The sequence below is a fragment of the Manis javanica genome, chromosome 14 (genome assembly GCF_040802235.1).
Source record: "Manis javanica isolate MJ-LG chromosome 14, MJ_LKY, whole genome shotgun sequence".
Taxonomy (NCBI): Eukaryota; Metazoa; Chordata; class Mammalia; order Pholidota; family Manidae; genus Manis; species Manis javanica.
This window is the reverse complement of record NC_133169.1, coordinates 47482822-47497479: the sequence shown is the minus strand read 5'-3', so window position 1 is coordinate 47497479 and position 14658 is coordinate 47482822. Positions and strand designations below refer to the sequence as shown.

Here is a 14658-nt window from a genome sequence, read left to right as displayed (position 1 = left end):
AAAAGAGGCTTTTTAAGTGGGATTTATTTCAAGGTTTTGAAAAGGGCAGATTATCCTGGATTGCCTGTGTGGGGATGATGTAATCATAAGAGTCCTTATGGGAGGAGGTAGGGGGGAGAGAGAGAGAGAGTGGCCATGTGACAGTGGAAGTGGATGTTGTAGTGATGTATTCTAAAGATGAAGGAAATGAAGGTGCGCCAGCAATGTAGGCAGCCTCTAGAATCTGGAAAAGGGAACACAGTCACCCCTACAGCCTCCAGGTGGGACCAGTTCTGCTAACATCTTGATTTTAGGCAGTAAGACCCATAATGGAATTATGATCTCCAGAACTGCAAGATGAGAAATTTGTATTTTAAGCTCCTTACACAGTGGTAATCTGCTATAACAGCAATAGGAAGCTCATACTATAGGGCATGTTTAGAATAATTCTTTCTCTTAGTTCTAGACCTAATCTGAACCATTTTATTTTTGAGAAAGATTTTTTCTGTCTTTAGTTAATTATTGACTACTAACTTAAGAATGCTCCTTAGTCACTAGCTTATGGTTATTTCATTGATTTATATTTTCTTTTTGTTCCTGATCTCCAATTCCTTCTTGATGCCCTGCCCTGTAGGCATATAGTATAATGGGCGTGGCTTTTATTCTTGGAAATGTATTCTGTTGTATTTATCAACCATATGTTGCTTATCCATTCTTTCTGAGTTAGAAACTAAAATGCCACTTCCATTCCATTATAAATAATGCTGTGAATATCACCCTTGTAAAGATCATGTTATAGAATGAGATTATAGGCTCATAGGTCATATGTATATTTAGTTTCATTAAATATTGACTATTTTCAAATCCATATCCTTACAATTATTTGTATAGGTTGATCTAATTTTTACCAATATGGTATGTGTAAGATAGTATCTAATTTTTGGTTTGGGTTTATCCAATAGCTGACAAGGCTGAGACTGTCTTGGGAAATGTGCCTACCGTTTAGTGGCTGCAAGAGTCCAAGCCCATGTGTGTGGAACAGCGTGAGGCAGGACCTGCTTGAGGTAAAGAAGGCTGAAGCTGGCTGGATCACTGCCTGGCTCTAGAGCAACTGCTCAGTTTGAAGGAAATACATACTGCCCCTCAGGGAGCAGACAGTCAGTGGGAAGTTGGAAGTAGAATGGAGCTAACTAGAGCTCAAACCCTGTGCAGATCCCATGGGTTTCCAGGAGACTGGGGCCTAGAACAGAAGCTGGCGAATGAAGCCTTCATGCTTGACAAGCACAGGATTCATGATGAGGGCCATGGATGTAAAGCCAGGGGCTTCCTATTTCCCTGAAGGCTCTGGGGAAGTGATGGGGAAAAGAGTTTCAAAAGAGACTGTGGGTTGTTGAAATACATGAGTCTGTTCCCTATAGTGGGGAAAATTCAATAAATGCTGGAGCTGTGTGGAATCACAAGGTGTTCGCAAACCCACTATACACATATACCCCACATATAACTTTTATGTGTACATGTTATATGGTACTGCTAAGATATGACAGTTACCATGTTATATGGGGCAAGAAGGTTCTAAGTCTGGTTCAGGTGATGCCTTATTCTCACCCTTGGGGAAATTTAGCAATGTGGTTACCCTAGATACATAAAGTAATGATCTTTTGTTTAATCTACATCATTGGTTCCCACATTTTGATATGAAGTGTAAGATAAAAATTCAAGTTGATAAGAGTTTGTGTTGGGTAAAAGGGCCCCCCCCCCATCACTGGTTTGCTCTGATGCCCGTGTCAGAATGCTCTGGAACCCTGTCTCACATCATAATGGCCCTCCTGGTGTACTTAAGCACCGGCCAGGCCAGTGAGTGACTGAGTGCGGAGAGAGCCTCTCTAGTTGCTTGTTGTTCTTGGATAGTGAGTGCGGAGAGAGCCTTTCCAGTTGCTTGTTGTTAGATATACTGACCTGTTTCTTTGCTGCCATCACTTGAACCTCTGGCAGCAGAGTTCCAGGGAGGAAGGCACACTTCTTCGAAGTGCTGAGCCATGAAGCGTAAACGGAAAAGGAAACATCTTGAAACCACACGTTCCCTCAAAGCTGCCAGGATGTCAGGAGGTGTGTCTGTGATATTCTCTGAGCATTGGGGATCTAAAAACTCTTCTAAAGAAAAAGAGCAAGGATTCCTACTTATGGGAGAGAAAGAGCAGTAAGGCTGGAGGGAGAAATGTGGGTGCGCTGGTCTTTCTTAGGGAATAGATCATCTGAGGGTCAAGAGCAGGTTTCTGTGACTAGGTCCTTGTCTCTGTAGCGTAGGACCTGTGTTCCCGACATGGTGCCGCTCTGGGTTACTGTATCACAGATGTAGTGATTGATTACTATAACTTTTCTTATATAATGTATTTCCCTTTATTTCTTTTTTTACAAAACTGAGGGCATTTGTTAAGTAAGTGGGTATTGTTATACATTTTCCAATAATACTTTTTCCAGTTTATGAAGAATGTGTGGCTCATAGAGGTAAGTAATTAGGAAAAAAGTTTGGGAACCTAAAGTTGGAGGTGCGGGGATGAGAGTGTGAAGTCAGGTACAAAATGACTTGATTTCTTAGATTGTCTCCAACATGAAGACCTTTCTTTCATTGTCTCAGAGCATAGAGATGTAAATGTGAGGCTCCTTTATGAAATGTAAGGAAGAAACCAGCAGGACACACACACACACTTGCACACATATGTACATGCAATACCATTTAACCACAATGGTTGAATTGAGAAAGTTCGGTTCTTTCTAGAAAAAATGGGAAACTGAAATAGTTGTGACTGTGAGGTTTAAAAAGTAAACAGATCCTATGAGGAAGAACCAGTGCTCAGCAGCGGGAGGGGACAGACCAGGACCAGGACCGAGCGTCCCAGTGGGGCTCATGAAGATGAAGGGAACGTGACATTTGGGTTTCAGCACACCCCAGTGGGGCCTTGAGGGGAGGCTTGGAAAGTGAGTCTGTCTTCAACTTCAGTACAAATAGTGCATGTTCAGAGATATATTTTGTGTAAACTATGAAGCATGTAAAACAATTTCACACCAATTTGCACATACACACATGTATAGCATAAATAAGCAAAGGGGAAGACAGTAATTTCTAACGTAATGCCTTTCTTAATATGTACCAGGTCCGATAGCAACGGACGCTGCTGCTGCTGCTTCAGAGTTCCTCTCCTGTGTCCCTTGTGAGAACAAGCCCGCTGGTGCTGGTAAGAAGGGACTATCGAGTGGGATACAAAGGACAGTGGGGATCTAGGCAGAGCCCAGAGATGAACTGTGTGATTCTGCTCATCAGTCAGCACCAGGCTGCACAGTACAGAAAGAAACTCAAGATGCTTCTCCATCTTCATTAATATAACCCCCAGCAGAAGTAGTAAATTCCAAGGGAAAATACTTAGAAGGATTGGAGCGAGCCCATGGAGACAAGGGGAGAGCAGTGAGTTATTTGAGGAAATGGGGGAAGAGGGCCTAAGGGGATGAGGTGTATCAGAGAAACATGGAAGAACATGTCGGTATGAACTGGGCAAGGACAGGTTATTTTACCAAGAAGGTGTGACAGCACTAATAGCCTAAAGCAGGCCCAACGTTGTAGGATCCTCAGGTCCTGACCTCAGTATAGACACACCTGGTCCAAGACCCCAGCACAGAGGTACCTTCTCATAGCTGATGTTCTCAAGTTCAACCCTATACAGACCCATCAGCACCCCCTATCTTCATCATTCACTTCCTTGTCATCTTTCACATGCATCTAAGTTCTCTAATCTGTTTTTGTCCCAACCAAAGAGTGATAATTCCTCTGATTACCAAAGTGCTGCATTAGTTGTCCCTATATTTTAATGTTATAAAAATAGGAGTGCACAACACATGCTTTACGTCTACTTCTTTTCACTCTCTGTACCTGTGTTTGTAATCATCATCCATGTTATATGTGACTGTAGTTCATTCATTCTTGGCATATAGTGTCTTTATTGATTATACTTTTATGAGCATTTGGGTTACATTTCAGTCTAGGGTTACTCTAAAAGGAGATATTCTGAAAATTCTATTACATGTTTTTGCCATATGGACATACGTCTGTTTGGTGAACGCCTCTGAGTTAAAGTGCTAAGCTTTCGTGTCCGTATTCTATCTCAACTCTTTAGACCTCAATCTTTCAAGATTTTACTTTGTAATGCGATCACATGTTGCTCTACATTTATTCTTGCACACTCTTTCCTGCGCCCTCATTTACATTGGAATCAAACAGTTCTGTATTCTGAAAACTCATATTCTTTCTCTTACAGCCATTGATTCTCATATCCTTCTGTTCTTTCACTACTTCAGATTTCAAATGTACATTAATTCCACTAGTCTCAAAGAGAATACTCCCAATAATTCTGTTGCACATCTAAGTCACCTAACAACATGTGAAACACGCACACACAAATCCATAATCGTAGGACACGCAGTCTGCACACATAGATACATGCTGACCTAAAACACAGACACAAAACACACATACCATTCTCATGCACACAGGACTCACTCCAAATTCAACTGTGCAAACACCAGATCAGTCACACATTAAACTCTAACCTAGTTTAAACCATCAGGTTAAGAATTTATGCACACAACACACATGACATTCATCACACCATTCTGCCGCAATGTGTGCACGATGCACACACCTGACATTCATCGGAGATGAAGGTCATTTTAATTCACTGAGGAAAAGTGAGCTTGGTCAGCAAAACAAAGACAGTGACTAATAATGTAAAATAAATTCTGGAAAGATAAAAATTCAATTGTTTCATGTGAGGTTGTAAATCTAGGAGGGGGAATGCAAAGGGCACACCCACACACACAAAAATGGTAGAGGAAAGCAACTAGTACCAAAAGTCTTAAGCAAGGTGAGTGAGTGTGAGGAGCCTGGACTACAGGGTCCGGAGAATAACCCGGAAAGCTGTAATAGGCCCATTCTCTGTCCAAGCCAAAGGTAAATGTTTAGGGCAAAATCAGTATTTCCATGAGGGAGGGAAAGTGGGGACAGTACATTAGGAGGAAGAGTAGGAGGGCACAGAATGGAACCAGCTGCTCTGCTACTTCGCTCCATTTTCCAGAAGTCTCAGAGCTCCAGGCATCGGGTACACCGCCTTGGTATTTGGAGGATGAAACTGTGGGTCCCGAGAAAAATGATGGACCCTGTGGATCCGAATACTACACGTCTGGCTCCTCTCTTGACTCAGCCTCTTCTGCTGGTGAGTAAAAGGGAAGAGCTGCTAAAGTCTAGGCCGATCAGACCTGTAGAAATCTAGGTCAGTGTCTCTGCTCAGCCAGAGAGAAAGGTATACTTTGGGCCCAGTCGCAATCTCCTCCTCTGCAACTTGGTAGCCTAGGGCTGTTTCCATGCCATCGAAAGGAATTCATTTCAAATACTTCCTTAATTTAATCACATCTGCAGAGTCCCAATGGCCTCATAAGGTTAACATTCGTAGGTTCTGGGGAATAGAATATGGGCGGCGGACCTTATTCAGACTGTGACAATGAAAACATAATGTGTTTAACCCAATGACAAATGTAGTCAGGTAAACCTAAGGAAAAAAAACTTGGAAAAGCAAAAAAAAAACAAGAGTGACTATATTCCTTTACTTTTCGTTCAATTTAACAGAGATCTTCAAGAAACAAAAGCATATTGGAGAGCCTGGTAATCTTCCCCAGAAGGAATTAGAAAATACCTCTACCTCAGATTACTCCTCCTCTCTCTCTGACTACGAGAATAGCGGTAAGTAAAGATGTTTAACCTGGAGGTGGGAAAGGGACGTGTGACAATTGCCCAGAGATCAGCCTGAGATTCCCTGGTCGACTGGAGATAGAAGCTGATACAAACCCCTGTCCAGACATGAGAGAACACAGAAAGATGACAATGTTTCTTTCTGCTCTCGGTGAGAGTCAATGCATGTACATAAGGCACAAGCTTGAGATTCAAGGGAAATCTCAACAAGGACAAGTGCCCAAAAGTGCAAGGGTATCAGACAGGGCCGTATTGGAAAAAGGAGCAAAGCTGACAGAGTGACAGAGAAACGGGCAGACTAACTCAGACTGAACCTGAGCAGATGTGCTCCACTGGTCACAGTGTCACAAATCTCTCACAATCAGCTGGAGGGAGCCAGGAAGGTCCAGAATGAAGCGCCCATGCAGGAACCCCTAGTTTCCTCCTGTCTTACAGAAGAGAGCAAAGCTCCTTCATGTGCGTCCTCTCATGCATGAAGAGTGGCTGCAGATTTGAATGTGGCCCCTCAGTTCTTGCCTCCACCCACCTCCTGTCCTCATAAGCACACAGGCACGATACTCCATCACACCCACAGCTGCTCACACTCATATGCACACACCTAAGCTGATATCCACATGTTATACCATCACACCCTCACTTTTCTGCACATACATTCCTCTAATTTGCTCTGACCTCATTCCTTCAGTACCATGGTCTTTGACCCCGCAGATAATCCCACTCTTGTAGCACTGTGTATTTCACACTAATAGGGCATGAAACCATCACAAATGTGTAACAGCCACTAAAACTCCTCTCTGTTCCCAGGCTCTTAGTCCCTTCACATAATCCTCAAATTCCACCATCCATCTGGTGATCTCCCTTCTATCTAGCCTTCATGTGGCCTCTCTGTTACACTTTTGTGGTCTCAACACATCTCAGAAAGTAACTCAAATTCTCAGTCTTTCCTATAAATCAAATAGATATTATGTAACTACTGAAACTTGCACAGCACATGAAGCACAGGCTATTCATAAATACATACAAGATACACTGCCTCCATAAATACAAAATTATGCTTCATGTCACCCAGCACACCACACCACCTTCACATATCCGGGTCGTCTCATCTCTAGACTCACAACCTAAACTTGTTGAGGAAACATGACAGGCACATACACATCAAACTATACTTGCCAAACTTGGTATGCACACAAGCTCTCTCAAAAAACAACACACACTAAGTTTTCCCTTCCCCACAGCAACGTTACCCACCAGACACTCCCTAACCACCTAAAGAAGAAAATGGATGTATTTTGAGAAGTAAACATTGGGCTGCAGGTGTAACTGAAGTTCTTAAACAGGGGAGGGGCTGAGTGTGTTTGTTATTTTGTCAGGAATAATGATTTACCTACTTATTTACTTAAGTTTGTGAATTTAAAGGCATAATCTATTTACTGGAAATGTAGAGGAAAGCTTCGTGTTGCTGATGAGGATGATAAGGAAGCTCACAAAGGTTGGACAGGATGAGTAGCTGAGCTGCTCAGCCCAGTCCCTACGTTCCCTTCAAAAAGAGAAAAGGGCTTCAGGGCAGAGGAAGTAAGACTGAGGCCTCTGTGGAGGGACAAATTGGGGGTGTGCTTTCAAGGATAGGACAGTTCCCCATGTGCACGCTGGGACAGCTGTGAGTGAGGCAGTGGGCTGTGCTGATAACAATGTGGGAATTCAGTTACCACCTCTTCCCTAAAATCAGCACAAACTCACACACACACACATACACACACACACACACATACCCTATATTCCTCCATACTAGGTACAGACGCATTATTCCTTTTCACTTTCTAATATGCACAAGCCTTCATTCCAGATGCGTCTTTCCCATTCTCTGCAAGTGTTACACAGATACACACTGCGCCTTCCCTCCTCACGCAGTCATTCTCAGACTCTGCTGTCTACAGACTGACTCATAATAATGTACACCCTTTCACACAGGTAGCTTGTTTTAGCTCCCTCAGAGCCAGTGTACACACTCAAAAACTCCTAATGCCCTGATGGGAATGCACTTTCATGTGCAGTCTTTCTTTTCCACATACCACCTCACCCATAAGACCTGCAGCTCAAAGCCTTCAGCCCCTCAGGGAGCTGCGCTTCTGGGGAGCCCAGGCACACTTCCTCCAACACACTCTGTCTTAACTTTCACAGTAAGAACATGTACCACCCCGTTCACGTGTATTGTCTCACCACACACACATGTACACCGTCATTCACCACCCCCTTACCTATGTGAGAAACACTCACCAGCTGTCCCAGAACATACATAGATCTCCACACCCTCATTCCCACAGAATCACACCACAAACATTACTTCAGATAAAGTATACCACACACGGCATTCTTTGACTTCACACACATGTGTACTTGGGGGCCATGTGAGCACATAGGAATATTGTCATGACCATCGCAACTCCTACAGACTTCACACACTTACTCTAGTTTTCTTGTTTGAAACTTCTTTTCCCAGAAATCACCAAGTTACCTGAAGATGTTCCTAGTGTTGAGGCCCTTGAGATGACTCCGCCCCAGGTCTGGGAGGAGCGGGAAGCTTCCTCCTCCTCCACCTCCTCCTCCACCTCCTCCTCCACCTCCTCCTCCTCTACCTCCTCTCCAGTCCCTGTGAGTCAGCAGGGTGGGTCCTCTCTGTTCCCACAACACACGGACACAGCACCCATCAGGGAAATTTATTACAGGCGTGTCTTTCTGAAAAGAGATGTGACTGTCTGGTGGGGTGGGGTGGAAGTGTTAGAGCCCACCTCAAAAAAGACCAAACTGGTGCAGTGTGTTTTTTCTCAAGTGGCCCAAAAAACATCTGGGGCCTTTTTAACACCAAAAAGCCAGAATACTTTTCTGAGAAGACCCTCTTATGTGTCTCCACTGAAACGCCTCACTGACATGGAGTGCAGCTCGGATAACAACGCCCTGCAGGGGAGGGAGCCGGCTGGTGGTGCAGGGGAGCCTCCAGCCCAAGAGGAGGGCTCCAGGGCCAAGACACCCCAGGGGCTGGGGACCCTGGACAGTGGCTTCAGGTGCCTGGGCTGCTACCAGGTTTTCCACAGCTTGGAGGTCCTGCAGGCACACGTGGAAAATGCGGCCCATGAGCGCTTCAGCTGCCACGTTTTCAACCGGGCCTTTGCTCAGATGATCAGCAAGCACAAGAAGAGAGCCCGAGAACTGGGAGGAGAACATCAGGATGAGAACGTTTACCTGCCAGACCAAAAGCGTTCTCGCAGTAAGACATCCTCCTGCAAGTAAACAGACGTTGCAGGCCCCAGAAGAGTGAAAGTGAAGCAGGCCAGCCTCTACTGAGCCACCACTACTGGCCCTTTCAGCTCCTCTTTTTTGAAGGACTTGGCTGTTTTAGCTGTTACTTTAATTGATTAGGCATTCTCACTAACCCTTCAATAAATCATTTTCCCTCAATTAACCAGTCATTTACTGTTGTTTGTAATCTAATGTATCTTAACGGATGCAAATTAGCTTTAACATGATAATTTCTTTTTAATCATTGACATGGTATAGGGTAGAAAGGAGTAGCACACTATAGTCCTCTGAGTTTTTACTGAAACAATAAGGGGTATATACTTACACTTGGTATGTATACTATGTTCTTGATTAGTTAGGAAGCTGTGTTGAGAAGGTTTACATATGTATACAAAAAAATTGGACTTCAGTAGAGTAGACCTGGGCTTAAATTCTTTACCAACTCTTAGCAGTTTTGCACACTTTTGGGTCAGTGCTCTCGTCTTCAAAGAGGAGAGAATGTTACCTAAAATAATGGGAATTGTGAAGGTCACAGACACAGGTAAAAGCACCTAGTACAGTGACTGGCATAAATGGAGGCTGGAAATAATTTCTCATTCCTTTTTGAAATTTGTTTTCCTTACCTCTGAGAATCAGCAGTTTGATTATGATGTGTCTGCTTGGGGTCTTCAATTTTTTTAGTTTATATTATCTAAGATTTGCTGAACTTAAAAAAAAAACCTTTTAAATGTTGACATAAACTCACAAGAAGTTGCAGAAACCCCATGAGGCAGCTCCCCCAACGTGATCACAGCGCATTATCTGAACAAGGAAGTTGTTTGGAACAACACCATAGGCCAGACTAGAGACCTTCCTCAGATTTCACTACTATGGCAGGTGTCATTCTGCTTATGTTTTCATGTATATTTCTATGACATTTTACCATGTATAGAGTCATATGCCCATCATTGCAATCAAGATAAAGAGATGTCCTCAAAGCAAATCCCTCATGTGACTCTTGTTACATAGGTCATTCCTTTCCCTAACTCTCGGTGACCACTTGCCTACTCCCTATCTCTATTTTTCTTCTCACATCAAGAATTTTATATAAATGGAGTCATTTGGTATATAAACTTGTGAGATTTTTACGTTTTTTGTTTCAAACATAATTCCCTTAAGACCCAGCCAGGTTGTTGCATATATTGATAGTCTATTACTTTTATTTTGAGTATTCCATTTCATGATGTAGAACAGTTCAGTGTATCATATATTCAAGGGCATTATGCTGTTTCACATGATTTTTGATTATAGGTTAAGCTGTGACAGTGTCGAGGTTTTTGTCATAAATTGTTCTCATCTTTTTCATACAAATGCTAAAGAGTGTTAGTGTTTGGTCATATGGTAAGAATGTATCTTCTTTAAAAACTTCACCAGTTTCCATAATGTCCTTACCATTTTTGTATTCCCACTGATGTATGAGTAATTCTGTTTGTCTGCATCCTCATCAGTATTTGATAGTGTGTTTTTAAGCCATTTTAACAATACAGTACTGTTTTGTGTGGTTTTAACATGACTAGTGTTGCTAAGCATCTTTTTCTGTACTTGTCATCTGCATATTTCCTTTGTGAGTTGTCTGTGTAAGCTTTTGGCCTATTAGTTGGGTTGCTTATTATTGATAGAGCTCTTTATATGTTCTGGATATGAATTATTTGTTGTATATGTAATTTGAAGATATTTTCTCCCAGTTGGTGGCCTGTTGTTCTCATTCTCTTGACCTGGTCATACACAGAACAAACGTTTTTAATTCTTATGAACCAGACATACCAGCTGTTTTTCCTTTATGGAGACTGCCTTTGGTGTCATGTCTAAGAACTTGTCACCTAACTCTTAAGTCCCAAAGATTTTCTCCTCTCTTCTCTTCAAGTTTATAGTTTTAGATTTTACATGTAGTTCCTTATCTGATCCACTTCATTTTTGTATGAGGTGTGAGGTTTAGATGGATAATTTTTGGTTACTCATGTCCACTTGTCCCAGCACCATTTTATAAAAAAGGCTCTTCCTCCTCCACTGAGTCACTTTTGTATCCTTGGTCAAAAAATCATCTTGTCACATTTGTAGGGGTCTTTTTCTGGTGCTGCCACTCTGTGTCACTGATCTTTGTGTCTATCCCATGCTGTCCTGCTTGCTGTAGATACTGGTAACTATGTCTTAAGAAGCAGATGCTGTGATGCTTACAACTTCCTGCTGCTCTTCCAGTAGTGTTTTAGCCATTCTAATTCCTTTGTGTTGCCACATAAAGTTTAAGGGAAACTTGTTAATTTATGTGGAAAAAAATCTTGGGCTTTTAAAAGGGTTCACATAGAACACACAAATCCTTTTGTCAAGAACTGACGTCCTCAGTCTGTTGGGCAGTCCAAGCCATGAAAGTGACTTCTCTCCATTTATTTTGGTCTTTGCTTTCTTTAATCAGTACTTGCATTTCTTATTATACAGATCCTGTTCATGTGTTATAAAATATAAAACTCACTGAGCTTCATGAATCTGTACATGCATCTGTCCCAGATTTGGAAAACTTTGGCCATTATTTCTTCAGATATTTTCTGCATGAGTTTTAGAACTTTGGGTGCCCCACAGGCCTTGGAGACTTTATTCATTCCTTTTTATTCTTTTCAGATTGGATTTCTACTTCCTTGCCTTCAGATTCAGTGTATCTTTCCTTTGCGGTCACAGTGCTACTGTTTCTGATTCATTTTCAACATTATAAGATTATGAGCACTTATGCTGAGAGTGCAAATTCTGTATCATTTTATGGGTGGGTGGTTCCAATATCAGTTAAGTTTTCAAAGCCTTGGTTACCCTTTAGAGCCATCCTGCACATTTGCTATGCAAGGGTTAGTCAGGGACTTGGCCCAAAATGAATACTCAAATGTTTTTTCATTTATTTTCAGTTTTTGTACAGCTTGTTTGAAGCTGAATTGGAAATAATGGGTTTTGCAGGTCTCTTAGTCATTAAACGCCCTTTATATTAATCTTATCTCTGCACTAATTGGTGCAGAGATAAGATTAATTCTGCAAAGTGATACATATGAAAGTTTTCAAGCAAATTTTATTAAATGGGCAAAGAACATCATTTCTTACATGCTACCAATTCCATTTTTTGACATTTACCATTCTTATTTTCTATATGATAATCTTTATGGGCTGCATTAATTTGATCTTTTCCATTTGCCTATATAAGTCCGTGTCTACATCCTTTTGAGATTCAAAATCCTTCCACGCTTGGCTTCATTTTCTTCCTCAGTTCCAGCATATCTAGTATTCAGTATGGTGTAAAATAAGATTTTAAGAAACAAATCTTCTCTGCAGAGGCTACCACAGAATGATTTAAGTATGGAAAATTATCTGTTTAGTGGACTAAGTAGAGCTCTTTGGTTTTATACATGTTGAACGTTAAGTCCCATTTTAAAACTTTTCTATATTATAGTGTTGTACCTTCTGAAATTTAGTGTTTTTTATATTATATAACTTTTCCTAATTTGTGGCATAAAATTTTTTTAAATACATTTGCCATTACAGATAGAATAGCTTAGAATAGTTTGTAGCTTTTGTTTAATGTTTAGAACTCAACACTATGAAGAAATCTGTTTTCAAACCATGAAAAGACATGGAGAAACCTTAAATGCATATTACTAAGTGAAAGTAGCCAATCTGAAAAGGCTACATACTGTACGATTCCAACTATCTGACATTCTGGAAAGGGAAAACTATAGAGACAATAGAAAGAATAGTGGTTTCCCACAGGAAGGGAGAGGAAAAAGATGAATAGCCAGAGCACACAGGATTTTTAGGGCAGTGGAAATACTCTGTGTGGTATTTTAATGTCAGATATATAATACCCATAGAATGTATGGGTTCATGCAGCAGGAAGAGGTAAGCTAAATTATGTGTTAATGTAGGTTCATCAGTTGTAGCAAATGTATGGGATTTTGATAATGGGGAGACTATGCATGTATGGGGATAGGGGAGATCTTGGGTGTCTCTACTTTCTTGTTAACCTTAAACTGCTCTAAAAAACTACAGTCTTTATTAAAACATCAATATCACGTGATAATAAAATCATATGTGATATCCTAAGTTTAATATATTTTGCACAATTAAAGCTATAAAAGTAATTCCATAATGACACGCCATGTTCACTTGTTTCTTTTGTGTGTTTCAAAGCAGGCAAGTAACATATGGGAGTTGTTGCATTTATTCAAAATATAGGTAAGGTAGGTAGATAAGTAGATAGACAATTACATAGATAATCCCAATAGCTTTAAATTCTTTAGGAGCTTCCTGCAGTTACTCTGAGAGGTCAGTGTTGACATTTGTAAATTAATAATCTCAGCATTTAGAAGGTGGGTTTTCATATATGAGTTATGTACAGGAAGTCCAAAAAATTGGAAACCATAGGATAAGCTGCTTTAAAATCCCATTTTCCTTATGCTTCTGCACTGCTTGTGTAATCTTATGTTTTAAGTAGTAGTTTTGCAAACCCTTTTCTGATCATAAAATGAAACCGTAGTACAAAACCAGAACAAAATTTTCTTTCAACCAGGAATAAAGTATCTAATAGTTAATCTGAAAAATACTATAAATACGTTAAAACATCCAGGAAGACTAGAAACATAGTGAAGATAATGTGTGCACTTTAATTTCTCAGATTAGAATTAAAACTAATGATACTACATGTGAATGTGTGTCTATATTGTTGCCTATGAGAAAAGTGTCCTCATTCCTCTGTGTCAGTTTTTTCCTCTGATTTTTCTGTCACTATAATCAATCAATTCAGCTGGTACCTTGATTGAGCTGCCTGTATGTTTCTTGTAATTGGGGTCCATTTCTTACGTTTGCCCATTTATAGACTTTATCAAACCTAGGAAAAATTTAACCATGATTGCCCGTCCCTGGCTCCGCGCCCCCCGGCTGCTCCCCTGCCCTCCGCTACCCGCAGGCCCGCTGCATTGTGGGTAGGAGGCGGCCCCGGCTTCTGCGCCCCACCCCCGCGGGACCGCTGCGTTGTGAGTAGGCGGTGGCAGCGGCGGCGGCGGCGGCGGCGGTGGCGCGGGCGCAAGTGGCTGAGAGGCTGAAGCAAGATGGGCAGTTGAAGATCAGGCACCACGTGCTGGGGGACTCGCAGCTCTATAGTCATCCCGAGTTGGGCAGTTGGATTGGTTATTGGATGTAAGCCCCTCGGATAGGGCATCCCTTTGATGAGGCCGCTCTTCACAGTGGAAGCAGGCTCCGAGGGGCTGTATGTTATCTGCTGGCTCCCTGTAGCTGGGACAGCAAATGCTTCTTTGAAGCAGGATCTGGAAGGCCTCATATTCTGTCCCCACAGAATATTAGTGATATTCCAGTATGTCCTTTCTACTCCACCAGGTAATATAAAAGCCTTGCCCCTCTGAAGGTTTTGTTCAAAGAGTCTTTCTTAACACTTTGAGTTATGATACTCATAGCTTATGTTGTGATTTGAAATAATAAATACATGGAGATATTAGAGAATAAACACAGTGGACTCCACTACAATAATCCCTGTGGTCTCATTTTTAAATTGCTTTATTTAC

General features: G+C 41.5%; 1 protein-coding gene across 1 annotated transcript; it reads left to right on the top strand.

The window, feature by feature from the left end:
* The first annotated feature begins 916 nt into the window (after positions 1 to 916).
* Positions 917 to 9233, top strand: LOC140846144 (protein FAM170A-like). The gene is made up of 5 exons (XM_073221628.1): positions 917 to 1043; positions 3132 to 3212; positions 5103 to 5240; positions 5651 to 5764; positions 8274 to 9233. The coding sequence occupies exon 5, from the start codon at positions 8321 to 8323 to the stop codon at positions 9059 to 9061; it is 741 nt and encodes a 246-aa protein (XP_073077729.1). The 5' UTR covers positions 917 to 1043; positions 3132 to 3212; positions 5103 to 5240; positions 5651 to 5764; positions 8274 to 8320; the 3' UTR covers positions 9062 to 9233.
* The last annotated feature ends 5425 nt before the right edge of the window (positions 9234 to 14658 follow it).